General features: G+C 42.1%; 2 protein-coding genes across 2 annotated transcripts in view; one reads left to right on the top strand and one right to left on the bottom strand.

Annotated features, from left to right (window-relative positions):
• The window catches only part of NKAIN1 (sodium/potassium transporting ATPase interacting 1), a 30953-nt gene extending 5690 nt beyond the window's left edge, over positions 1–25263 (top strand). The window contains exons 2-7 of the mRNA XM_063312114.1: positions 12790–12927; positions 14554–14634; positions 17151–17348; positions 18378–18438; positions 21854–21935; positions 23650–25263. Of these exons, the coding sequence (XP_063168184.1) occupies positions 12790–12927; positions 14554–14634; positions 17151–17348; positions 18378–18438; positions 21854–21935; positions 23650–23659 (570 nt within the window). The 3' untranslated portion in view covers positions 23660–25263. The remainder of the gene's footprint in view (positions 1–12789; positions 12928–14553; positions 14635–17150; positions 17349–18377; positions 18439–21853; positions 21936–23649) is intronic.
• The window catches only part of ZCCHC17 (zinc finger CCHC-type containing 17), a 118839-nt gene that overhangs the window by 37280 nt on the left and 54466 nt on the right, over positions 1–27093 (bottom strand). The gene's annotated exons all lie outside the window — the stretch shown is intronic.

Here is a 27093-nt window from a genome sequence, read left to right as displayed (position 1 = left end):
CATCTGTGGTTTGTAAATCATGCATTATGATTTAGTGTGCCAGCCAATTGTGGTTGACTCAGTAAATCATGAATAAACAAAACATGCATTAATGTGAAACATTTACCCAATCATATATTAATTGTGATCTTAGTTCTCTGAGTACCAGCCTTTCTGTAGCCAAGAGGGCATCATGCTGACACAAGAAGGAAGTACCAGTAGACTGGAAAAATTGTTCCAGAATTTGTTGTGTTTGCTTCTGATTCTGATTTTTGGTGACTGATACATGATGTTCATCTCTTAACAACCTAGCCTGGTGTTTCCCACCTTTGGCAACTTCCCAGTGTGTAGATGAAGTCCAAGCAGCATAACTATTGCTGAGAATTCTGGTAGCCAAAGTCTACACATCTGGAATTTGCCACAATTAGATAAAAATGATCTAGCCTGTCCTGTGCATGAAGTGGGTGCTGGTTTGCTTTAAATAGGACACCTCCCCTATGAAATCATCCATCTAGGCAATAGTGGACTGCATTTATCACTCTCCTCCTTTTTGCCTTTGAGTAGGTTCTAGGGAAAGAAATGAGAAAGGAGAAGAAGTTGACAAATTCATGTTGTGGTTAAATTATTAAACGTACAAGGTGGTATTGGGGGAGTCTGTCCATCAGTTTCTCCTTCACTCAATAAATGACTCCAGTGTGTTTCCAGCCACACAAACTTCTGTTTCTACAACAGCTTTCCAGTCAGTAGCACTTTCTGGAACGCCAGGTGACATCATGATACAGTCACAGGACCTTCTAAGAAGTTGCACAGAGAAGGAAGGCTGTGTAAAATTAATATGCAAGGGTTTTTTGTTTGTGTGTCTTATTTAAGATCTGTATGATGTAAAAAGAAACAAGCTGTTAAGATACTTGAGAATGTTCCATTAGAACTCACTTCCAAGTAAAGTTTGGAGTTGATATAATCAAATACCTTAAGCAACTGTATATGGCCATTTGCAAAGGCTTTTCAGATACTCATGGGAACATTTAATATTAACATAATATCCTTTTTTCCCCCCACAAAAATCACAAAGGGTCAACTTTTCAAATTACATCCACTTATGTCAAGAAATGCAATTATCAGCAGTACCTTTAACAAATCAACATCCAACAGTCAAACTTGCCTGGAATGATCTTTCCCCCATGCTTATTGGTTTAAAATGTGGTGGCATCATCCATGAACAATGGCTTCATCTGTTGATGTCAGATGTGTCTATCTTTACTTGAGTAAAATTATAAAACCATTCCAATTTCCACTTCATCAAAAACCAGAAAATTGAGTAGAAGAATACAGTCTTGCTCCACACTACATAAGCTGTTGTTCAGTCCTCTGCGGAAGGTCTTTAAAGTCAGTCATGGCCGAGGAAGGATATGTCTAGGTAGACAATGAAGTGGTACAGCTTTCCCAATCACCTAACTGAGGTGTCCCAATGAAATTATGCCTAATGGGTCTGTACATGCAGCCTAATGCTTCTCCCAGATTTCCAGCCAATGTAATAGCTCTGCAGGCAGAATTTCAGCCAATCCTCTATCCCTCCACAATCATTTTTGGTAGATATTCCTGAGGAAGGAAGAGCACTAAAGAACAATCTCTTCAAATTGGTGCTAGTGGTCAGGAAGAGAAAGTTGGCCAAGTTCAGCAGTTCAAACCTCTGAATGGAATCTGATCCCCATGACTTGGAATTTTTAAATTGGATCCCTTTTCCAAAATGAGTTGACAATTCGAATCAGGTTTCATGTGATTAACAAAAGACTCCCGATTTTCTGTTCTGATCTCATGTATGGAGCACAAGTGGGATCCTCTTTATACAGACATCCTCACACCCACACCTCTATGTTGATTTTCAAATTACAGTCTGTAGGAGATTAAGGTTTCTCAACCAGATTCAGACCCCAAATTAAAATGGGCTAATTCAGTTGGCCAAATTGGAGGAGACTCCCATAGAGGTTGCCATATTGATCAGGGGGCAGAAGGCGGCCTCTTGGCTCACTGTCTTTGTGAACCTCGTGAAAGCTTCTGCATCAAAGTGGATGGGTGGGCCAAGAGATCATGAATGTGGCATTACTAGCTTTGCCTCCTAGCTTGTGGAAGGAGGGGAGGAAGGCAACTCTCTATTCTTCTATATGTGAATTTTCAATTACACAATTAAATGCACAATTAGGTATAATTACTAGTGCTCAGGAACCGCAACTACTCGTAATAGGCATGTAATCTACTGCAGTCACTCTTTATACTGCCTAGCCCCTCTCCCTAATGATTATGGAATGCTTCCACATTTGCATTGTTGCTATGGAAATCACGTTTCTGACAAACGGCATTTGGGTTGGAAAGCAGTAGCATTTCTTTGCCGGGGACCAGAATTTTGCAATAATGAAAAGGGCCACATTGGGCTCCTGGGAGGTATCTGTAGCCACAATTTCATTTCAAGGACTAAGTTCATCTGTAGCTCTAAGTTATGGCTTGCTTAAGCATGGTTTCTTGAATAAACCACAATTGGCAGGACTCGCATAGAAGTCTAAGGCTGACATAAGCAACCTTTGGGTGATGGGGAACAGAAGACTGTTTTGGGAGGGTCAGGATGGTACTGGGCAAAGTGATAGTGGTGGCTAGGACTGGCATTTGTGGGCAAAGCCATGATTCTCTAGTCTGAGGGCATTTTTGAAGCTTTGTTTTCACCATGCTGAGTCTATTTTAGTGTTTAATATAGAGCTGTCATGTTGTCCTGCCTCAATATGATGGGAGATAATGCCACTTACTTTTCAGACCATTGTGGTCAGAGAAAGCTGTACACTTGCAAAAAATGGATTTGGAGGCCACATGGCCATGGGCCCTCAACTTGCCCTTCCCCATATTAAACTATAAACAATGATTTATAGACCATAATGGTTGTGCTCATACAATATGCTAAGTCAAAACCAAACAAACCACATTCTGACTGAGCTCAGAGTATAATAGAGCTGAAGCACTAAGTAGAATATACAACTCACTCCCCACTGAAGATGAAGGCAGCAGGCTAGCTAGGGATTCAAGCTATGCTGCCCCACATGTTGTTCTCATGCTGTGGCTTCCTAATGTTTGTTTCTTAAGATAAATGCTTCACTGTGCCTAACGGTAGGGCTGGTCCGGAGAACAATTGCTTTCTGAAAAATCCTCAAGGAAACAAGTATGCTGAGCTGCCCGTAATAATCATCCCAATTTAAAAAACAAGTAATGAATCCCATATACTGAAAAAGTTAATTAAGAACTGCTTTCCACTCTTTAATGCAGAGTACCAACTTCTAGAAGAAGTATATAGAACAGCTGAAACCTCACAATTATGACATATTCAGTTTGTCAAGAGAGAAAAGGACATTAAAACAGATCTCAAAAGCTTTGACTTTTCTTTTAAGTTACAATATGAAGGACATTAAAAAACTGCCTTGTGCTGCCTCTGGCTGTTGTGTGAACCCAACCATTTGTGAAACCAGAATGAACAAATCATGATTAACAAAATGTTTGATAAATTGGAAATAATTGATAGCTGTTCCTGGCATTTTTTTAACTGAAGTAAAATAAAACCAAAAGGGTAGTGGGATGATACATATGATTTATTTATTTATTGTGGGGCAATTCAAAAAAGCCTTTGCAAACACAGAAGTGATTTGAAGGGCTGAAAAAAACATTCAAAGGGAAATAAAAATACAGAAAATAAAGAGGAAATGCTGATCCTACTGCAAGAGCTTCACATTTCTGAAAAAAAGGCTCATTCTTGCAATTATCCTGCTTCTTCTGATGCCTTACTTCTAGGTCAAGGGTCCCCAAACTCTTCAGCTCATCAACCCCTTCATGAAGTTTCAGATTGTTCATTGACCCCCCAAACATCTATTATATGAAAATAATTTAATAAATACTACTTTAATAGTACTACTACTACTAATAGACACAACTCAAGGCCATTCTTGCTGGTGATCCAACCCTGAGTAACACTGTCTTGCCGTTAACCACCTCACCTTCAGGACTAGGGACTGGCGTGGAGCTCTACAGAGACCCCAAAAGATTAATTGACCCCAATTGACCTTCCATCGTTTATCAACCACCTATTGACCCCCCACAGACATTTACTGACACCCTTTTGACCCCCAGACATTTCTCAGCCCCTTGGATAGTCACATCAACCCTTGGGGTCGATATTGACCACTTTGGGAACCCTCTTCTAGGAGGTAGCATGGCACTCATTCAGTCCCGGGTGACCGTATAAATTCAGCTCCTTGCAATGCGCTTGAGTAATGTTATGTTAAGAGGCATCAGGATGTCTATCCAGCCCTGTGCCTTTAAAAAAAAAAAAAAGATGGGATTTGGAATCTTATAGCTGCCTGAGGATCTGTATCTGCAGGTGAGAGTTATTTGAAATAGCAGAGGTTTGTGGTTACTTGACTTTTATGAGAAGGAGGTTGAAGTTTGACCCTGACATTTAACCAAGCAATCCCATTCCCGTGAGTTTAAAGGCCAAGAGGCTGACACTTTAGCTCCAAGCGAAGAGGGGTTTTGCCCCTTTTAATGTCCAAATTCTAAGGGCAGTTGTGTTTTATGTCTCTTCTTTGTGTGCATCTGTTTTTTAGTACATAGTTTAAGCTGTCTAAAGAATAAGGTAGCACTGAGTCATCTCTGCCAATGGCTGTCATACTTGTATGGGAGAGAGCAGGAAAAAGTTGAAGCCACTGAAAGGAAGATTCTCTAAGCCTTCTGGAGTAGAGATCGTGTTTTACCGCCTCACTTTTTTCCCTTGAGCAAAATTAAACCAAAAGTTTTAATGCAACGTAGTGCAGATGTAATCCTGTGATATTGCCCCCATGTGTATTTTGGGGGAGATGGCATTCTGACTTTGGAGCATGAGAACCGATTTCTTGTGAGATTTGATAATCTCCTAAGATTCCCCCCCTTTTTTTTTATTTAGGAAGGGGGGATCAGTAAATGCAATCTTGAGCATCACAGTTATGATGTTGCTGATCCCTGACTTGTCATGATCATGAAGAGCAGCTGTTTCTTTGAAGTGCTGTGTAGCCTAAGTCTTATTTGCTTGCTTATTACTATATTTATATTTTGCCTTTTTTGTAGCCAGGCAAGCTGACCGACATGGCAGAGGGTGGGGGATCCCTCCTCATTTTATCCTCTGAATAATAACCTTGCAATACCTGAACCTAGCCTAGGCCAAGATTTTTAATCATGATTTTAAAGCAGCCTGATCGGTCTGGTTCACACATAAACGCGAAGCCAACTTTGCCAGAACACCCAAGGCATTGCAGTAATTCTTTCCTCTAAACCCTCTAACTACACTCAAGAGCTTTCACAGAACAGTCAAGAGCAGAGCTACACTGGATAAGTTGCTGTTATTGCAGATACGTAGTCTTCTAGTGGAGTATACTTTATTGATTAGTCGATTGACATATCAAAGCATAGGCATCAGCCATAGCAGGATACAATAAAACAAAACAAGGTGAGTTACAATAAAATGAGATTAAATAGGCTACGGTGTGATAAAATACAGTTGTAATTTCCAGTGCCGGAGGATGCAAAGCAGCCCCAGAGCATCACCAAGCCACCACCATGCTTAACCGTAGGCAGAGTGTTCTCTTCAGCGTATGCTTCATTCTTCTTCCTCCAGACATACCGCTGATCCATCAGGCCAAAAAGTTCCAGTTTTGTTTCATCGCTCCACAGAACAGAATCCCCAAACGTCTGTGGCTTGTTTATATATCTTGAGCATATTGGAGCTGACTTTTCTTGTGCTTTTGGGTCAGTAGTGGTATACGTCTTGGAGTTCTGGCATGGGAACCTTCTACGTTTAGTATGCGCCTTACTGTGCTCACTGAAGCCTCAGTGCCTGTTGCCACCAAGTCTTGCTGCAGGTCTTTTGCAGTCACTCAAGGGTTTTTCTCCACCTGCCTTCTTAGAAATCTGGTTGTAGCCATTGACAGCTTCCTTTTTCTGCCCCGTCCAGGTAGTGTCACCACTGTTCCTTTAACTTTGAACTTGCGAACTATACTTCCAATGGTGTCTCTAGGGACATTCAGTGCCTTTGCTATCTTTTTGTATCCCGTTCCTTGTTTGTGAAGGGTGATGATCTCTTTTCTTACCTTTTTGGACCATTCTTTTGACTTAGCCATACTGTATTTCTACCATGCAGTCAAACATGACACTCAGCAAACCCCTAGCCACTTCAAGTATTTCATGTGTTCCAGCTCAAGCACACCTGGTGCTACTAGTAAAGCCCTTGATTAGTTGCATCAGGTGTGCTTGAGACAACACCTGTTTTGCATACTGTATGTGTGCTGTTGTGACGGATTCTATTCAGGGGGTTTGAATAATTTTGAAACTGGAGAAGTCATTATAAGTTGCATTTTCAGTTGAATTTGGGGACACCACTTGAAGCATTTGTTGTGTTGAGCTATTTCTATTGCTTTTGTTTGGTTTGTTCATTGCAAACAGCTGAAAGTCTGTACATGTTGACGATCAACCTGATTTGCAAATGGGGGTTGAATAATTTCAATTACAACTGTAGATAAAATGTAATAAGGTAAGATAAAGTAAGGATAAAAGGTAAGATAAGATGGTATGAGATAAAACAGAGTACAAAGATGTGTAATAAGATGAATATTACATTTGAAAACAGTATGTATCTAGGTGAATTCATCATCTTTGCATGCAACCCCAGTGTGTTCTATAAAGCATGTTCTCTGTTGGACAGCCCTGACTATAAACTTAACAGTTCTAGTGGCTACACATAGGTAGCCTTCTGTAGAGCCTAAGAATCTAGCCATACAGTCGTGTGACAATACAATGACTTCTTATTGTTGCCAAGAAAACTACATGGACAAGTCCATGAAATACCAGGGGTTGAATTTAACTTGAAAGAGACTTTACCGTTGTTTCCCCGTTACATTATTTTAATTTTAAGACCTGCTAAGGACCAGATGACTTTTATTGTGTCCTGATACTTTAAAACCATAGAACTCAAAGAGAGTGTACCTTCTTTTTCACACGACTGTAGATGTATTTGTCCCAAGATTGAAATCTTGAGTTTTCTTTCTTCCATCCTCCATTATAATGAATTGTTTGAAGCCCATTTTTCTAGGTTGGGCTGTACTGACGTAACAGTCTTGCTGGTCCCAGGATCTTTGTTTCCCACCTTGCCAACTACAACTCCGACATAATGTTTGAGTTCACAGAACACACTAAGCCAAATCAGATGAAATCGGATTATAGTTGAGCCTGAAATGTGGCTCTGCCATAGAGATTGGCCAAAGTTATTCAGTAGCTCCATGACTGAGTGGGACTTGAACTTGCAGCTTCAGCCCCTGAAATACAAGGATGGAGAACAGAAACCTTGAAGATGCCCATCAACAGTGAGCACCTAGATAGAGCACCCTGATTGCAGTTTTCCTTACTGGTTGTGTTCATACAACACAAGTGGGTTCCTGCAATACCCTTTTTATTGAATTTGCCCAAACCTGAACTAACCCAATGGCTTGGGTTAACACAGAACATTAAACCACACACACACACACCCTCCCTAACTAAGGTTAAAATTAACCAAGCTTAGCATGTGTGACTGCAGCCACTGATTTTATAATTGACTAAATCAATTTTGTGTGCACACAGCCACTGAACAGCCATATTTTAGCCTGCCATGTTATGCCCATATGGTTAGTTTATGGTTCAGTGTGTCATGTGAACCCAGAAAATTGGATTGAGTGAAGGCATGGTTCTGTTTAACCATAGATTAGTGTATCGTGTGAACACCATCAGTATTTGGGACCTTCCATTTCAGAACAGCAGAAGTATCAGCAACAGCTGAAATAGAAACACTAAAGGGTACTATTAACTGACTTCCCCAGGGGAGTAGCAGCTTTCAGAAGGTGGCTTTCATAATCTGAGACATGGCAGTAGGGAAAGGATCACTTCTTACGGTCCAGATTCCTGCTTCTTCCCTGATGGCTGCTAGCTTTAAAAATTAGTGGAAGCATGCAGTGCCATTAATACATCATTTGTTTTAGCTGTGTGACAGCTTGCATGTTGTGTTCAAGAAAGGCAACATGGGGTGACAGCACTGTAGGCCTTCAAATGCACTGAGTGACTTTTGATTTTTCAGGAACAGCTGCACAAACAAGAACCATGTGAGGATCAAGGAAGCAGGCAAGATTTCTACAGGAGTTCCCTGTTCGGGGTGAAGGAAATGCAACTCAATAATCCAAATAGCCCTAAGTGTTTACACCACCCTCTTCAGAAGCATAGCAATTTGTGTGTGCATCCAGACAAAAGCGAATAATGCATAGACTTGGAATAACCACACTTCGCCTCCAGCTTCTGGGGGAAGTTTTGAATCTCCACCATGAGAGATGAAGAAAACTTTTTAACCAATGCAAGATAGCCCAGTGAGCCACGGGAACCATCATTCAGTGAATCCTGGATCAGCATGTCCTATGAATGCATCCTATAAAGATAACCAGTATCCCGACTTTGGACCCCTTTACTGACAGATTCTCTGAACATGCTATCCCTTTTCTCAAAAGCAGAGGGTGAAACGTTCCATGCCCAAAAGATTGGGTTAATTGAATAAACTATGATTAGCTACATTGTGGAAACACAGCCATAGTATTGTATGAACCCAGGCCATTGAATTAATTCAGTCCAGTTAACCATCCCTCCACCCAGCTTGCATCTTCCACTTTGCAGTTGATGAGAACTGCATTCCCACATTAGCCTTGGACAAAGCTCCAAAACTGCTTCTCCCTTTATTCAGTTTGCAGCAAGGGGGCCAGAAGAAGACAATTGCATCTTGGTGTTTTCTTCCTCCAGCTTTCTTTCTCCATTTGCTTTGTACCGGGAGAGACTAATAAAATAAAATGCAATAGATGCTTCGGAGGCAGGTGGACCCAAAGATATAAAGCAGCTTTCTATATGTGGCTGGAATACTGGGGAGTTGTTTTTTTTTTCAATCTGTTCAATTATGTCTGATTCTCAGAGACTGCCTGGACGAGTCCCTGCAGTTTTCTTGGCAAGATTTCAATAGTGGTTTGCCATTGCCTCCTTCCTAGGGCTGAGAGAGAGTGCCTGGTCCAAGGTCACCCAGCTGGCTTTGTGCCTAAAGCAGGACTAGAACTCATGGTCTCCTGGTTTCTAGCCTGATGCCTTCACCACTACACCAAACTTGTTCTCACTAGGGAGTTACCTAGAGTCAAAAAGGAGCATCCTTGCCATTGCTTTTCCATAGCTTGATGGGCAAGTATTCCATATTAAGTGGGTATATTACCATTCATACACAGACATCTCCACCTGCTATTTAAGTGAAGCCTAATTGTCAGCAACCTAACTGCTGTTACTAAAGAAAGCGATAATCAGGAAATACATCCATCTTCATTTAAACCCAATTAAGCTATCAGCTTGTGCCTTCCCATCAAGATTGCTTGGTGGTGGTAATGCCAAATATGCAGGCAGAATGGTTTCTAGCAGAAGATTCTTATAACAAAATTAGCAGGTGCTCAATTATAGTTACTTGTTTTGCAGTTATTTTTTCCAGACTCTGAAAGTTGTGGCAAGGATCCAGGCCAGTTATCTGTTGGCCAGTTTGGATATTGGCTTTGTTTGTTGTGAGGTGATGGGAGCTGAAGTCCAACTTGGAGGCACCAGGTTGGAGGAGGCTCTTGTTGAACTTCTCCAAGAGCTCAGATCTGAAGAGAGAATCAAGGTGTTATGAAATGTACAGATGGCATCTCACTCTTTTTACACGTTCTTGCCCTGGAGCCTTATTTCCTCATTGAGGAGGTCTGGGGAACTGCTGGATTCACACTCCTCCCTCCCTCCTTCCCTTGTAGATGTGTTGCCCAAACTCTAGAAAATTGATGGTTAATACTACTCCCACAGACAAGAGATCTTGCGAACCCAAGATTGCACACGGACTCTCCGTGGTGTTACCAGAAGTTTCACTGTTTTGGAAATGTTACTTCTGGTGCAGCTTAATTAAATGAAATCCCCACTGAGCCCAAGGCATATGGCAAATGAAATCACATAGTTCAAGGATAATGGCCCACTGGGATGCAATTAATCTCAAGGTTGTTTTGGTGCTCAGCAGTGATAGTCACGTGGACTTGGAATATAAAGAGGTGTAGTGTTGCACAAAGGGTTAGTTAAATGTTGAGTAGCCAGATGAGGTATCTCAAAGGCCTTCACTGTCAGTGGCTTTCCAGGATCTTGGGTAATAATTTTTCTAGACCTACCTGAAGATACTAGGGATTGAATTTAGTACTTTCCTCTTGCAAAGCTGGTTCTCCCAAGGTCTCCTTGAAGCCACCAAGCCAGTGAAGGCAGACTTAAGGCTTAAGAACAATTGAAGTACCATATAGCCCTTTCTGAGCTGGTGCTCTCCACATGTGATAACAACATCCATCATTCCCCAGCAATAAGAGTAAAAATAGTTCTTCAAATGTCCCTAAGTCAGGATGCTTTAAACTGGGTTTCACCAAGAAGCCATCATGCACTGGTCTGTCATAAGCCATAATAGCTTTGCATTTCTTACTAAGCCAAAATCAAACAAACCATATTACAATTTAGCATGATGCATGAAACAGGCTGGTGGATTGGATAGAAGAGGAAGGAAACCTTTAGATCCAGCTCACCAGATCCAGCACCTGTAGAAACACTGCCTACTACCACTGACCCATTGTCATGTTCTGATAGTATTTTCCACAGGATTCTATTTATATGTGCAACTGCCAGTTTCCAAGCAATGAGAAATCAAGTTATGCACTTGCCTGCACTCTCTGCTGCAGAGTTAGAAAGGAAGTCAACAGTTATCTGGAGATGCTAACATTTTATTGCTTTCTGAATCTCACATTCCCTTTGCCCCTGACCTCCAATGTTAGATAATCTCACAACTCTGCTAATACTCTATGTACTAATGATTATTTTGTGTTGCTGTAAGCAGAAGCAGGCCCTGGCTTGGAACTGACATAGCATTTCATGATCTTCTGACTCTGTTCATCATTCTGGGGTCTCCCAGATGTGCTGAAGCAGCAATTTACCAGATGTGTTAGACTATAACTCTCACTAGACCGGATCCCCACAGAGCCACATATGATGGGAGCTGTATTCCAATAGCAACGGTTGTGGAAAGCTATAATATGGTAGACCATTTTGTGGTGTCAGAGATTAATGGCCAGCTTTTTTTGCCCTAGGCCCCCAGAGGTGGAGTACATGATTCATAACTGGTCTCATCTCAAGGAAATGGAAGGTCCACCAAGGAAACACACTGGCTCTTGCTTCAAAGGACTCTGGAATTGGAGGGCATACAGTGGCCTGTGTTCAGAAGGACCGTTAAGAAGCCAATTAGCCTAATCTAGAAGGCGAAGTTACTTGCACAAGTGATTTATGAGGGTTGTCATGCTTAAACTAGAGTTGTGGGGAGGGGAGGGGAAGAAATGTGGAGACAGGATCCCTGCTGACAGGTGTGGTTTAGTTCAGAGGCTTGCAGTGAAACGTTGGCCTGAATTCAAGGAATCTGCCTTGTTTTCAATTTCTGATGAAAGCTTTTGAGAGAACTAGCCAAACCACCAATCATCCAGGGGTATTCCTATCTTATCAAGGTTTTCCTTCTCTGCTGTTCAACTTGAGGTTTATTTCTGTCCCATCTGACTTCCGATGTAAACCCTCAACCCCAGAAAATACTGCTTTATGGATGGTGCACTTGCATCAGAATTGCTGCTGTGCTGAACTTGGCCTTGAATATCTCAGAAACTTGCTTCCTCTGTGAAAGTGGTTTTGTTTGGCTGCAACCCTATTTTCAGAATGCTTGAGAATTTGTTTTCAAATTTTTCCTGGATGTGTTTTTGAGCTGGCTTGATGATTGGGACCGGGAGGGGGTATGAATACTGGCCTGGCTGATTTCTCTTACACGTTTCTGGCTGCCTGCCTTTCTCAGTTTGAGAATGTCCTGTGAGAAGAGTTCCCTAAAGTTCAAATTTTAAAATGTGAAGTAGAGTGCTCAAGAGATGATTGTTCGGTGAAAGACAAGATATTCATGCACATCCTTTGATCACTCTGTATAAGTGCAGGAAGGCTATGCTCCTGATGAGAATTTTACTTAATTTATCCTGATGGGAAGGTTGTCAGTGAAGTCCATTTAGACCTGGACCCCCTCTTTGTTCACCAAATCACAGCCACCCCCTCACCTTTTAAAAATTATAGCCCTGGCGTACAATCCTTGAGTTGTCAATTCAAGTCATGACTGCCATGGCCTAAAGAACGAGAACCTTTATGTTTCCAAGCTCAATTCATGCTTTTCCAAATAGGATCAGAGAAACATGGAGCGGTGTTGCCAATGAATGACACCCATCCTGAGCAGCAGCTTATGTTCCTAAAATAAGTTGTCTTGGATTCAAAGGAACAAGCTCCTGGGGAAGTATAGAGGTTTACCACTTTGGAAGACTTCACAAAAGACACTAGCTTCTGCTGCTGCTCTTGGCAATTGAAGTATTGACCCATTTGTGGTCCTTTCCACTGTGCAATCTGCCAGTGTAAACACCCTCTTCTTTGGTTTGTGATGATTCCTAATAAATCGCCCTGCTTTGGAATATATTTCTGTGACAGCAGCCAATGAATCATGCCAACATCCCTGTCAGTTGTGACTAATAGCCCATAGGGTATCTTATTAATTCTGTGGTAGACTTTGCTGCTTTCTTATTCCGTGTAATGCTGTGCAATGAAGAACTCTTTGTCTTCCTTTATGGTCTCTTGCAGGTTGCCGCCCTGGAGAGACAGATATTTGACTTCCTGGGTTATCAGTGGTTGCCAATCCTGGCCAACTTTTTACACATTATGGCTGTCATCCTGGGTGTCTTTGGCACCCTTCAGTACAGATCCAGATACCTCATGCTGGTAGGTATCAAGTCCTGCTCTGTGTTTTCTCTGCTTCTTTTTCCAGAACAGGGTTAGAAATGAAGCACTGGTTTGTTGATTTATGCATTAAACCTATCATATTGCCACTGCCAGTCTCTCAGCACCATGAATGCATAAAACTAGACATCCAATCAGAGATATTTCAATCCAAATTAAAATAATTGATAATTAAAAGCCTGGATAAATGATGTGTTTTTAGAGCCCTCTCAAGAAAACAGTTTGAGAATCATTTGATGACAGGTAGTCCTCAACTTATGACCATTTGTTTAATGATGGTCTGAAGTTACAGCGGCCTTGGAATGGCTGTTTTACGGACTGTAAAGCACTTACAGATGTTGCACCCCCCTTCCCCCACAGTCACATGCTTGCATTTCAGGCGCATGGCATCCAGCTCACATTTAAGACCAGTCGCAGCATCCTGTGGTCATGTGATTGTGTTTGCAATGTTTTTTGCCATTTCCAGCAAAAAATGCCCATTGGGGATGCTGGATTCGCTTAACGACCACCGTAAAAATGGTCATAAAATTGGGTTCAGTCACATGGTGACTTACGACCACAATGACTTAAGATGGAAATCCCGGTCCCAATTGTGGTCCTAAGCGAGGACTATCTGTAATACCAACTAGCTATTAGATAGGAACCTAATGTGGGCCAGTAGTGTCCATAATCATAACCATCACATAGAGTGCACCATGACGGGAATATGGCAATATTGTGTTAAAGTTTCTGTCTTGTGTATACGCACACCGTTGCTTACTTTGATGAGAGAAGGAAGTAGGCCAGCGTTCCTTAACCATGCCAGCCATGCGAGCAAAGCCCAACACTTTTTATGTGCGTCACATAATACATGTAAAAAAATTATTTGTACAACAAAGTGGGGCTTTGATCATATGGGTGCAGCCACCACCTTGACTTTTTTGACAGCCCCCTCAAGACCCCTGCACATAGGTTTGATACAGTTGGAATTAAAAATATAGACAACTGGAAAGTCCTATTAAAGAAGATTGAAGAAGGTGGGTCTAGTCTATGAAAATTCCTAAATCTGTATTTGTCTACCACAGGTAGATCCATGTTTTTTTTCCTTCAACAGCAACTAACCAACCTCCACTTTCTTTACATTCTCCAAAGCTTTTCAAAAGTGTAACTCACAAGAATTGATTAATACAGCATGATATGCCTCGCTGTTGTTCACTTGGTTTGTTTTTTGCTTGCAGTGAGAGCCCAGCATTCTAGTTTTGATTGATAACTTGGTGTATTGCATAAACTCAACCAACTGTGGTTTATTATATAAAACATGATTAAGCAAACCATGGCTTAGTATAATGCCCAGACCCACTCTGGTTTTGGAAGGTAGGCTTTAACGATTAAGGAGATCCACTTGTGTTAGGCATCTTCCTTAAGATTCATAAGCTTAAGTCTGCAGGTGCCAACTTTTGCTAGTAGGAGAAAAATGACTTCAATGGATGGGGTGTTTCTGCTGCTGGATTTGTTTTAGGGGCAGAGTGATGGAGAACAAGCATACACCTTCGGGATCTCCAGTTGTTTGAACAGCTTTTTCCATTGAACATCTTTAACGTTCAACCCTCCCCTTTCTCTCCCCCACAGTATGCTGTGTGGCTCATCCTCTGGGTTGGCTGGAATGCATTCATCATCTGCTTCTACCTGGAAGTTGGACACCTTTCACAGGTAATTACCTCTCTAATCACACCCAGAATTTGCCCTTCTCGAGCCATTGGTCCACCCAACAGCTTTCCATCCATCACCTTTCCAGCTGGAATTGCTCCATGGGATAGAGATTAGAATTCAGGAGAAGATCACATGTTGTAAATGCTGCCATGTTCCTTTCAAATAATCTCTCCTCCCTACCCTCCCCCACCCCCCCACCAGCAACTTCTTCCAGCGCTGACATTGCAGAGTAGAATTGGCACAATACTGGGAGAGCGCTGGGATACTTGCTGGGTTGCTCCGTGTTATAAATAAATGAGGATTTGGCCTCTAGGTGTTCAGGCTGTGTGTTCTTTCCCTATCTCGCTGGGGCGTTTCTCTTTTATGGAACGCACAGGTTTTGCAAGTAATGGCAAATCCCTGTTTGAAATGCAGTGCTCACACAGCACATTGGCAGAAGTGGTTCTGTTTGTAAACAGATGGGTTGATCCACAAGGGAAGATGGGGACTGGGATGGAAGAAATTAAAACCAGGCTGTACTTGTGCTGTAGCAGTATGAATGCAGCAGGGGTGGTGGTGGTGGTGGTGTCGGTTTCATCCAGATGTTCTTCCCTTATTAAATTGTGTTCCAAGGAGATAACCGTTCTGAATTCAAAGCACGCTTTTATCAGGGATAGGCAATATAGAGTCATGGATTTCGTATTGTCCCTCATTTTAGGAAATGAGGCATCTCTGCCTCTTTGTAGAATGGGGAATGCCTCTTCTAATGTCTATTCCAGTGTTTCTCAACTGTGGCAACTTGAAGAAGTGTGGACTTCAACTCCCAGAATTCCCCAGCCAGCCATGCTGGTCTATTCCAACCCTGGCCTATTCCAAGGACAACTTGTTAAAAACCATTGCTTATTTTACTAATATTGTTATCATCATCATCATCATCATCATCATCATCATTTAAACAAACACTATGCCATATAATTCAGTGGGACAATTTTTAGTAACCAGAAAGACGGGCGGCGACAAATGTGATAAATAAATAAACCGAACCAATTTGCTACTTTGGGGCTAGAGCAGTATGTCCTATCGTCTCCCGTGGGTTGAGGGTGACACAGCAGTTTAAATTAGGGGTGGGCAAGAAATATTAATGGACAGTTCCAGGCCCTACTTCTCAAGCCCATAAACAAATCAGAATGTAGCTGTCTGGAGTTTTCCAGTTTTGCGGCACAAGAAAAGATGAGTGTGCCTTCGTTTCAAGGGGGGAAATATTTGCAAGAATATTTAACATGGAAGCTTGCTCCCACTGCAAGTTAATCAGGATCAGATTGCGATGCATATGAAAAAGAGGGTTTTCATCATTTTCCAGAGATAGGAAGGCTGCACTAGATGCTGCTATGTAGCCTCACTATTCACTATCAAGGAGATAGAAGAGTGTTAAAGGAGCAAGAGATGCCTACAGCGCATCATCATGCCTACGGCGCATTAGTTCTCTCCCCGGTTTTGACTATTATACATTAAAGTCTGCAAGCTGAGCTGATTGGCTGGTTCTCAAATAATTGTGTGTGTTGCCATCCTTGGCTCCTTTCCCGTTTTGGTCTGAGCCTGTGGATTACATGTTTGTCAAATATTTATACGTTTGTCGAATTCTCTGGTTGGTGCCCAAATACCATAGTAATACTGATATTTGCCAGTCGTCTTGTTTATATATTCTATTAATAAGGAGTAACCATATTGTTGAAGGCTTGGCTTCTTGTACCCTAGCAAATATCTAAATGAGGATTAAGTGCCTAGAGATGTTCTAAACCTGAGTTATCATCACTTTTGCTTCTCAGTCATGCATGCTGGGACTGATAGGAGTTGTGGTCCAGTTTGTATTGGACTGCATCAGATTTTCAGGGCAACGTCATGGAGAAAATTGCTCTACATTTTTTCCCTGCCAGTTCTTATTCAATTTCATGAAAGAGAATTTGTGTTTGAGATTTCTTTCAAGATTTCTATAAATTTCTTAAGGATGGAATGCACTTATTTAGTAACGGGATGACCACACGGTATGTGAATGCCCCATATTTCATTGCACCATCTTCTCTCTGGTAGTCTGTAGCTTGCCTGACTTCTCACGGTTGCTTAACTCCTAATGGAAGACATCAGGGGGGAATTCCTCCCATGAGGGTTTTTCAAATTGGTAAGTGTGGACGGCCAGGGAGACTTCAAAACTTTCAAAGAGAAATTGGAAATAAATTCTTGAAAATAAGACAGAAAGACTGAAGCCTTTTTTGCAAAGAACAAAAATTATGAGAAATTCCTCGGTAGGTTTCAACATAGCAGAGGTCCTCCCAGAAGTTTCACATGGCATTGGGACTAATCACTTCTCTCTTCTCAAATCCTTTGACTGCCATATTGCAAGGGAGGCAGATGAGAAGATAATGTGCTTTGATTTAGATTTTAGGTAGGTCTTCCTTTAGCTGTTGAATACACAAGGATTCTTCATCTTTACAGTGGTCCAAACATCACAATCTGAATTCATCTTTCTCCCATTTCTGTAGGACCGAGACTTCATCATGACCTTTAACACGTCATTGCATCGCTCGTGGTGGATGGAGAATGGTCCTGGTTGCTTGGTGATCCCAGTGATCAACTCCAACCTGGCCTTAGAAGACCATCACGTCATCACAGTCACTGGATGCTTGCTTGATTATCAGTATATTGAGGTGGTGAGCAGCGCAATGCAAATATTCCTTGCGGTAAGTGGTGTCAGTATCTCTCCTCAGTTGGCTCTTCCTCTCCATCGCTTGTTAAAACAAACAAACAAAAAATGAGGCAGTAAAAGATTATTCTGCCAGTTTTTGTTGCAGAATTCCCACCCGTTTGAAGAAAAAAAAAGTTTGCTGCTGATCCCCTTTTGATCTAGAAGATATCAAATATGGACAACATGGTCACCTCCCTTTGTGCTCTTCAGGTTTTCTGCCATTTTTTTAGTTTAAAAAAAACCCCAGATATTTTAATTTAAAAAATTAAATGGGAAGCTGACATTCTGTAAAGTAAAATATTGTATCACCAGTATCACTCTGTCAGTCGTTGTCTTCTCTGGAATAACATTCCCCTGAAGTTCAGATCAGCCCTTATCCTCCTAGGTTTTTGAAAAGCTATTAAGACTGACATTTCCAGCAGGGTGATGGTGAGAACAATGTTACTTACATTGTGTGCCTGGACCGATTTCCCTAAAAACCTTGCTGATTAACATGGCAAAACCTGGAATGAGAGCACAGGGCCAGAGTCCAAGAGACATAGGCCCATGTCCGCAGCCCCAGTCCCATTTTAACCCTCACATTCCCACAAAGTTTCCATTCCATTTGGATGGTATTGGAAAGCAAAGGGTTTCTAAAGCCTCCCCGAGACGTGGTCCAAAGTTTGCTTGTTCTTGCCCTTTACTAGCTATTTACTTGCTTATAGTGCAAGAACAGAGAGGATGAACAACCTCCAGTCCAGTTTCAGCTAAGGAGAGCAAAGTGGCAGGCGTGGGAGAACAAATCTCAGGGTCGCCATTGCCAAAACCACTGATATCCTGGGAACAAATATGGTGCCTGAGAGGAGAAAAATTTAAAAACGAAAAAACTGTTGTCTGGAATTTAGCTCTGAGGCCAATCTGTGTGTTTTGTTGGGAAATCTGTGACTGAATTTTATTTTTAAATTTTGCTTGCTGAAGGGTGCATTTCCTTGCTTTCAAATAATTAATTCATGTTCCTCTCTTTTTTCAAACATGTATTTTGAAGCTTTTTGGATTTGTTTACGCCTGCTATGTCAGCAAAATGTTTATGGAGGAAGAAGACAGCTGTAAGTATCCAGTTACCCCACTGAATAAGTGGCCATGTTGCCCCTGACTGAAATGTTAGAGTGGTGCAGAGGTGGTCTATCACTGGTGCTACCAGATTTATAAGAATTCAGTCAACTGTGAGAGGACAGCAAAGAATTTTTTGTGTTCCACTTTTTTGCTGCTTAAAGGTTGTCCAATTTTTCTTCTCTTTTTTCTTTCTAAGTTTTTGTAAATCTTAATATATGATGCTGTTTCAGTACAGTGATATTTATACATACAGTATTAATTGAAGAGATTTGACATTCTGTGGTTTAGATGACTTAGACCATTGCAAATAAAGGAAGAAGAAATATTCTATCTATATTAATTACAGTTTAGGAGGTCAGTGTTACAAGGCGGTCCAAATTTTAGCAGCCCGGATCTGGTCATTCTCCTTGCCCCAGCAACGCTAAACAATTTTTTTTAAAGAGGGTAGCTGTAAAGGTATGTAGAGAAGACCTTGGTGAAGGAATAGACGAGCCATTAGGGAAGGACAAGCGGCCACTCCATCTTTGGAAAATGGAAAGTATGAGAAAGAACCTCAAAATAACCCTGATTTGTTTCTGTTTGACATAAAGTGGAGCAGAGAGAAACTGATGGGCTTTCCAAGATTCTCTTATTATAACCTCAAAAATAAAGTAGCATTCCTGGATTCCCTGCTGTGTATGTTTCCTGACCTGGCCTACCCCAACATCAGTCTTGAAAGCTTCTCAGAAGTTCTCTCTGCCTCCTCTTACGACAAACAGAATCAAGGCAAGGTTGTTTGGCACTTCTTTCTCCTGATTTCCACTTTTCCAGGACTGGCCAGTCCAGATCTGCTCACTGTCACTTCTTGTATTCTTTTAATAGAATTCTCCTGAACACCTTCCCAGATGCACTTAACAAACTAATCTCCCTGTAGTTTTAGCATTCGCTCTTGTTCCTTTTTCCTTTGTAGGGGGGGACAATAACAAGAGTGGCCCTACTGTGTGGCACAGACAGATGCAGTCTTCACACACATTCCATAAGCTAACCACTATTTTAACAGTTTTCTGGTTACACCATCTTGAGCTCTTCTGATTCATCATATTTCCTTCAGTTTTTCCCTCTTCAGCATATCACTATCATTTCCCCATTTTGATCCCTAAAATATATCCTCCAGCATCCCCTCACTTCTACTTCATCCTAAATCATCTCAATCACTTTTATATTTAATTTCATTCACTCTGATGGAGGGCCCTTGTTCATCCACTTCCAACACCGATTTTTATTTTCCATCAAAATCGTTCTGTATTTTCTCTGCCTCTTTTAATCTTTGCAGCTGTTCTTTCTGTGTACATTATACAATATGATTAATTCATCTTCATTTTTTTCCAGCACTCATTCTCTTATATACGTTTCCCTCATCCACAGCTTCTTTCACTTCATTACTCCATCGAGAATCCTTTTTCAAGCGTCCCATTAAAATAAATTCACACACTCTTGTGACACTCAGGAATAGAATCTTTTTTACACCATTCTGAGCAGTTGCCATGTTTTCTTTTTGTATGTCTATTTTCCATTAATTAATTTCCATTAAACCATCTTCTCATGCTTTTTCATGTGGGATTTGTACTTCATTCTGGTTTCTTTCACTTTTTCCTTTTCTTCCATATCCTTGACTTTTCCAAGAAAAAAATTAAATAAATATTTCCTCTTGAATCCTGAGCCATTTTTCCAGACATATTGCCCTGCCAGCCAGAGGCTGATAACATGGCCTGATAAAAGTCCCAACAGCTGTAGCAGAAAATTAAAACCTTGATGTGAAATAAGGGAGTTCCAATCTAACGTGATAAGTGGCTTGCATGTATTTGAATCCTGGCAGGGGCTCCTAACAGCATGGGAGCTGTGTGGTTTGATACCAATGAACTTTATTAATAAGCTTTACACATGAAAAGACCTATTCACGAGTGGCAAATTATAAGCATTGGCACATACTCTCTCTGGCTCTGTGGGCCAAAGCTGGTCCTCTTAAGGCTGTGTTCCTTCTCCCTCTTTCCCCGCTCCCCATGGGTTTTGAGAGAGCTTTGGTTTTTGACATTCATTGATTTATTTTCAGATCTAATAAGACACTCCATTAAAAAGATGAAATGGCAGCCTTGGCTGCAGCAAAATTAATATGGAAAATACATTAAAAGCATATTTGAAAGGCTCAGACTATACAGAAAGAAAAGAAGATGGGTGGAAAATATCAACATTGCTGTATATTTTGCTAGATATTTTGCTAGATAAAATATCTGTTTTATCACTACTGGGGTGGGGCAGGGCTTGAGTGCCTTCATTTTATTTAAGCCACATTTAAGCCTTTATTTAAGACCTTTAAGCATAGGTCTGAGCTACCCTCAGGATCAGTTACTCCTCAATCTTCCCCCACCTTCACTTAACCCATGTGGGGAGATTCTGGATTCCCCTCCTTGGCCAGTTAAGGGGGATGGGCCAGGAAGCCTTTTCAGTAGGTGACTTGTCTTTGCAGAAGACTGCCCCCAAGTCCATGGGACCCAATGCTGCTGTCCTTTTGCAGAACAACTAACGGCTCAGCTGACTCTGTAAGGAGGCTTTGGAGATTAAGAGTGATATCTGAGATGGTTTTTTAAAACTGTGACTTATGCTCTGCTATTTTTAGCTTTTCATTGTGTTTTTATGATTTGGATGTCAGCCACTCAATGTCTCTGGAGCAGAAGGGAATGCAAATTTTGCTAAATAAATAAATCAGTAAATCTAATTGGATGCCATGAAAAAAACTGAATGGTAGACTTACCACACTTCCTCAGACCAGGGCCCCTGGTCCTTTACTATACAATGTAGGTAATTTTCACTGAAGTAAGTTCCCCAGATTGCTTTCAGCCAGCAAGGCCTAGCAGAGGCTTTGCACAAAGTGCTAAACTGGCTTAGAGTTAACCTTGGTTAATTTTTTTTAATGGCTTTGTTGCTTTGCATGTTTGTGCAAATCCAACCTGCTCCTTGGTGATTTGAGGGTTCAGTGACTGGTTTTGAAATTTCTGATGTGCCCATCAGTGCAAGCAAGCAAGCAAACAAACAAACAAACAAAAAATGGGGGTGGAGTGAGAACTCCTAACCTGGATTTTCTTCCTGCACACCAATAATTGAGGGAAGAGAGCAATTGTTAGAAAAAATCTGAGGTTCATCCATGAACATCTGCCTTGGCAACTTAGAGGGAATCTCCTGTTCCTTTACTGCAGTGTTTTTCAAACTTGGCAACTTTAAGATGTGTGGACTTCAATTCCCAGAATTCCTCAGCCACCATGCTGGGTGTTTTACTGCAACTTTCTCTAATGACTTCCTTTGAATAAGATCATGGCCACTTCTTTGTCCCGCTGTTTGTCAGAACAATTGCCCCTCTGTCTTTTCACCCCACAGTTGATTTCATTGGAGGGTTTGATTCCTACGGCTACCAGGCACCCCAAAAGATGTCACACCTGCAGCTACAGCCTTTGTACACGTAAGTGTCTTTTATAAATTGAGACTCAGAATCCCCACCAGCCCTCTGGAGGAACTGCAAGAAGACTCCCGCCTTCCCTACCCAGGTGCTGGGGTGGGGGGCAGTGGCCTCTCTTCCCAAATGGTACGGTATTCTTGCAATTGCTCTGACTCTCCAGAAGTGGAGGAATGATTGGACCCTGCCTTTACGAGTAGATGTAATGGTACGTGGGAATGACCTTGGGAGACAGGAGGAAGAGCCGCAGACTAGACAATGGTGAGATAAGAGACAGCTGAGCCTGCAGAAGGAATGGGGGTGTGGCAAATGTTTCAGAAGGGACTCTCCCTAGTTTCTTGGACTGTAAAAGCGAAGGGGAGAGATGTACTTTGAGATGAGATGTCAGCCTGGCGAGGTAGTCCCTGCAAAAAGCACACCCAGAACTGCTAGCTCTGTCTTTATTTTAAGGGTACATTAACAGAATCTTGCAAGTCTGAAAGTACATCTCTCCTAGGGTGGAGGATGGGCAGTTTGGGGATGTGCTGTTTGCAGGCCTGTGTGCCATTGTGCAGTCTCTTGCAATGGTCTCGGAGCCTCCTCAACCCAGCAGATAAAAACCCATTTCAGTTATTTTAATTGGTGGTGGGGTTTTGGAAAGGCATGATTACCATTTGGGGGGCGAGAAATATCCTAGTACCAATAGAAGAGAATACCTGTAGCTCAGGGTTGAACTGTGGAGTCCTTGGTGCTCTCTGAACTTGGTTGTTTGCTTGCAGACGTTTCGTTGCCCGACTCGGCAACATCTTCAGATGTTGCCTATTCAAACCCCACTCCCTTCTAGCCCCGAAGATGTTGCCGAGTCGGGCGACTGCAAGCAAACAACCAAGTTCAGAGAGCACCAAGGACTCCATAAATATCTTAGTGCCAAAGATGCTGCTTAAGGTGTTACCTATATTAAGATCCCCTGCCCCCCAGGCAAAAACTGCAGATCATAAAACTGCCTATGAACTGCTGCTGAATTCCAGCGTCATGATGTGAAGAGGGACTGGGGGCAGGCAGAAAAGTATGGGTGGTGGGGCCTCAGTTTTCCCCCCACTTACACAGTGGGAAGGGTGTCTTCAGCTTGTGAAGAGCAAAGTGTGTTTTTGCTTCCCATTTTCCTTCACCCAAGACAGTTGGGCTCTTATAGCTCAGTAAACCATGGTGTGTTGATAAAGCAAATATGGGCTGAGTGGAGACAGTATGCTAAGCCAAAACAAAATCGGTTAGCGTGATGTCTGCACTCAGCCACTGTTGGTGCTTCTGTCAAAGCAGTGGTAGGTGTTAAACTCTACTTTAGCATTGCTTAGATTTCAAGGACATCCTTTTCTCTAGTGCAGTGTTTCTCAATCTTGAAAACTTTAAGATGTGTGGACTTCATGCTGGCTGGGGAATTCTGGGAGTTGAAGTCCACACATCTTAAAGTTTTCATGGTTGAGAAACACTGCTCTAGTGGTATAGATGAGAAATTAACTGGAGTACAGGTAAAAGTTTCAAACGGGATTCTCACTTATATCCCCCTATTTCTCCCTGCCCTTGTTTTAGAACATACGAATATTAAACTAAATAGTTCCTGGTCTGTCTTTGTTCTTGGTTCATTCTGAGACCAGTCCGTGCTTCTACAATGTCTTCGAAGCATGTTATGCTGCAAGATGGAGACACAGTCTTACGCCACTGCTCTTTTGTTGTTCTTTTTTAGCTCTGGATAATTGCTTCCTTGCCCACCTACAGTGAACCGGCTTTTGGGAACGTTTGCAACAGCAGCAGCGACGACGCCAAGCGAGCAAGATAAATGGAGTTAGGGCAAGGCGTTTTCAAGGCAATTGTCAGTTCTGCTGGAGATAGGGTGTTGCCTGAGCTCTGCTTAGGGACACCTACAGTGACTCCCCCTTGTCCTTCTCATCCGTTAATGCCTTTCATTTGGTAGCTAATAGAGGAACCATGCACCCGTTTGGGACATGTCAGCAAAGGCTGTTTCTCCAGAATGGTTCTGGTGATCGAAGTTTCTGCTTAAAAAGACTCTGGAGCCAAAAGAAGCTCAGGAGTCCACCTACTGGCCAGCCTGTGTACTGTCACTGGTTCACCCTGGCAAGCCCTCAAAGCTTAAGGGGATATATTCTTGTTTCCAAGAAGAGGAGGAGAATCCTTTTCTAAGCAAGATCTTTTTTTCAGATTTTTGTTTCGTTTGTTGGTTTTTCTAAAAAAAAAAAAAAAATCTGGGACGCTTCTGGTCTGAGCAAATGGCTTTCAATGCGTTAATCCGTAGGTTGCAGGACCTTGCAATAACGAAAAGGAGTAAAGGCATAAAGCCAATGGAAAGCGAAATAAAAGGTGGGTAATGGAAAGGAAGGGTTTTTTAGGGTCTGAGATATGTCACATGTCCTCCACCCTTTAGTAAATATTTTCTGGGCAGCTTCCTCTTTGAAACTGGGCGTTGTGTGATCGCCTGCAGATCCACTTCAGAAGCATTCCGTTTCTGATGAATAGCCAGAATGTTCTCTTCCAACCCCAGCTTTCAGGTTAAGAGAAGGAGAAAAAAGTGGGGGGGTCCCACTCATTTCTGGCCCTGAGCCCACTGACGGTGTGGCCCTAAGAGGAATCCCTGAAAAACCAATCAAAATGAACATCAAAGACCAAACGGAGATGCTTCTGTAGGCAGAAACCGTTCCTTAGATCAAAAAGATAAAACCGAATGGATGTCTTTTTGGACAAGCGTGCTTTATTTCTCTTTCTTTAGATGACACCCCCCCTTTTCCACTCAAAGGGACATGGCACGAGATGATAACTTCTCAACTCTGGATGTGGAAAAGTTTTTGATCACGTGGGAGTCATCTTCCTAGCTAGGGGAGGTGTGGTGGCTGAAGATCAGGGCACAAACTCTTTTCGTATCTCTTTGGGATCCCTTTTGTAAAGGGGTGCAGGTCTCTCCCCATCCAGAAGTACAGCCCCCTGTTGGCCGCCTGTTGTTGAAGGTCATCAGATCAGTGGGATCCAGAATTGCTTCTTTGGGGTGGTGCTGTTGTAAATCTTAACCACTGATGTTCACCCATTCTGCCTTCACTATCCTATCAGTCTCTTTTTGAAATAGCATCAGCTTGTTCCAAGCTGGAGATTTTGCCCAATTCTGTGGCATTAAAGTTAGTTCCAATGATGACAGAAGCAGGCAACCTTTTTTAGTCCTCGGGCTCTTATCATAAGATCCGTCATGGCATTTTGCAGGATTTCCACAAAGTTGTCCTAAGATCTTGTAAATGGGCCCTGGAATCTCATGAGATCCCACATAAAGCTGAGGTCTTGCAAAATTTATGGATCACGTGAAGTTTCAGCACTTTCTGTTTTAAAAATTAATTTATTTTAATGTGGAAGGGCATGAGAATCTTTTGGAGATGTGGTGGATCCCCTGGGAACCCCCAGTTACTACACTGCAGTTCTAATCTGTTGTTCCATATTCATAACATGGCAATCACCGGATGAGCCCCACTTCTTTCCACCTTCATGAGGCAAAAGGCAGGCATACATCCTTGCAAATCAGCCTTCCATTTTGCTCCTCTCTCCCTTGTAGAACTATCCTTCTACATTTTAAATCAGTGTTTTTCAAACTTGGCAACTTTAATGTGTGGATTTCAACTCCCAGAGTTCCCCAGCCTTCTCCCTCCCAAGGCAGGAGTTTGTCTCTCTTCTGAGGCCTCCTTTGGCAGCCCCAATAGTTGGAAGAGGGTCTTGTGTTACTCCTGTGCAGAAGTCTCTTCCAATACTCTCAGCCCATGGTCATGTCTGGGGTGCAAAACTCTTGGTTAAGGTGATTCCACACCACCTTGCACAGGTTTGCCATCTAGTTAGCTGTTGGTTGCATGATCCTTATGTTAAAAATACAAATTGCTCTGAAGATAGATAGGAAATTTTTGTAACATCTCCTAACTAGTCAGTTGGGCTTCATGCTAATCAGAGTTTTTCTGAAAATTGGGAGAAAATAGTTGTTTCCCTCCTCTTCTCCCCAACTCCCCCAACTTAATCCCAGAGTGGCATGTGTCCACAAAAGAAGGAGGGCAGTTCCAGAGGCCCAATTTCATTACTTCAGAGAATATGCCTTTGGCATGCAGACAAAATATGCATTCCCCCCATGAGACAGAGGATCCCTGCATTTCTGCAGTGTCTTTTTTTCACACTAGAGAGAACTAATGGAATTATTGACCAGGCACTGTGAATGAACGATGAGTGCAGATTGAAATGTGGTGTCCTAAGACCTTTTGCTATTTCTATACCAACAATAGGGAACTTCACGTTCCTGAGCCTGTGCTGATAACCTCTGAACTACGTCTTCCCATAGAATCTGTTAGTGTGGCCATGGGGGAAGGATGGTGGGAGAGATTCTGCGGCATCAACGTGGTCAGAGGTTTCCCATTCTTCCCCATCCCTACTCCACTCTCTTAAACCTTTCCTCTGAAACTGTGACCCTGGATCTCACTTAGGTGCCAGCAAACAAGCATAATTTTATGCTGAACCACAGTCCGCACATGCTTTTCAATGTCTCTGAACATGAAGTCTAGCCTTAATCATGGAAGCTCCTGAATCACTTGGGCCAATCACTGTTTCTCATCTACCCAACAGGGTTGTTGTGTGGAAAAAAGGGGGAAGGGAGTGCTCTGTATGCTCTCTTGGGAGGAAGGTGGGATGTATATAAAATAAAATGTAACTGTTACCTACTGGGATGGCTGTCTGCCAGATTTACTGTGGATTATTGAAAAGCTGCTTGAAATTTTCAAAGCAATAGAAGGTCAATACGCTGTCATACTTCCCTGGTTTCCTTAAATATATCTGGTGCAATATGCTTGCTGAAGTATTCTGTTGGAATAACTCTTCACAGAGTAGACGATGGCTCCTGGATCTGAACAGTCTAGAGCAGTGTTTAAGATGGGTGGACTTCAACTCAAGTTGAAGTCCACCCATCTTAAAGTTGCCAAGTTTGAAAAACACTGCTCTACTGCAAAACCCCAAACCTTTGATAACCCATTCCCTACTGATTAAAAAATCTGTGGTTCTGAGAAACATGGAAATGCTGGACCATGGAGGGCAAAACAAGGTAAGACACTCACCTAAATGATGCTCTTGCAGAAGGTAGGCCATAGGGATACAACTTGTGGCC

Source organism: Candoia aspera, chromosome 10, assembly GCF_035149785.1.
Source record: "Candoia aspera isolate rCanAsp1 chromosome 10, rCanAsp1.hap2, whole genome shotgun sequence".
Lineage (NCBI taxonomy): Eukaryota > Metazoa > Chordata > Lepidosauria > Squamata > Boidae > Candoia > Candoia aspera.
The sequence above is the reverse complement of the archived record's forward strand: the minus strand, read 5'-3'. Positions and strand labels throughout refer to the sequence as shown.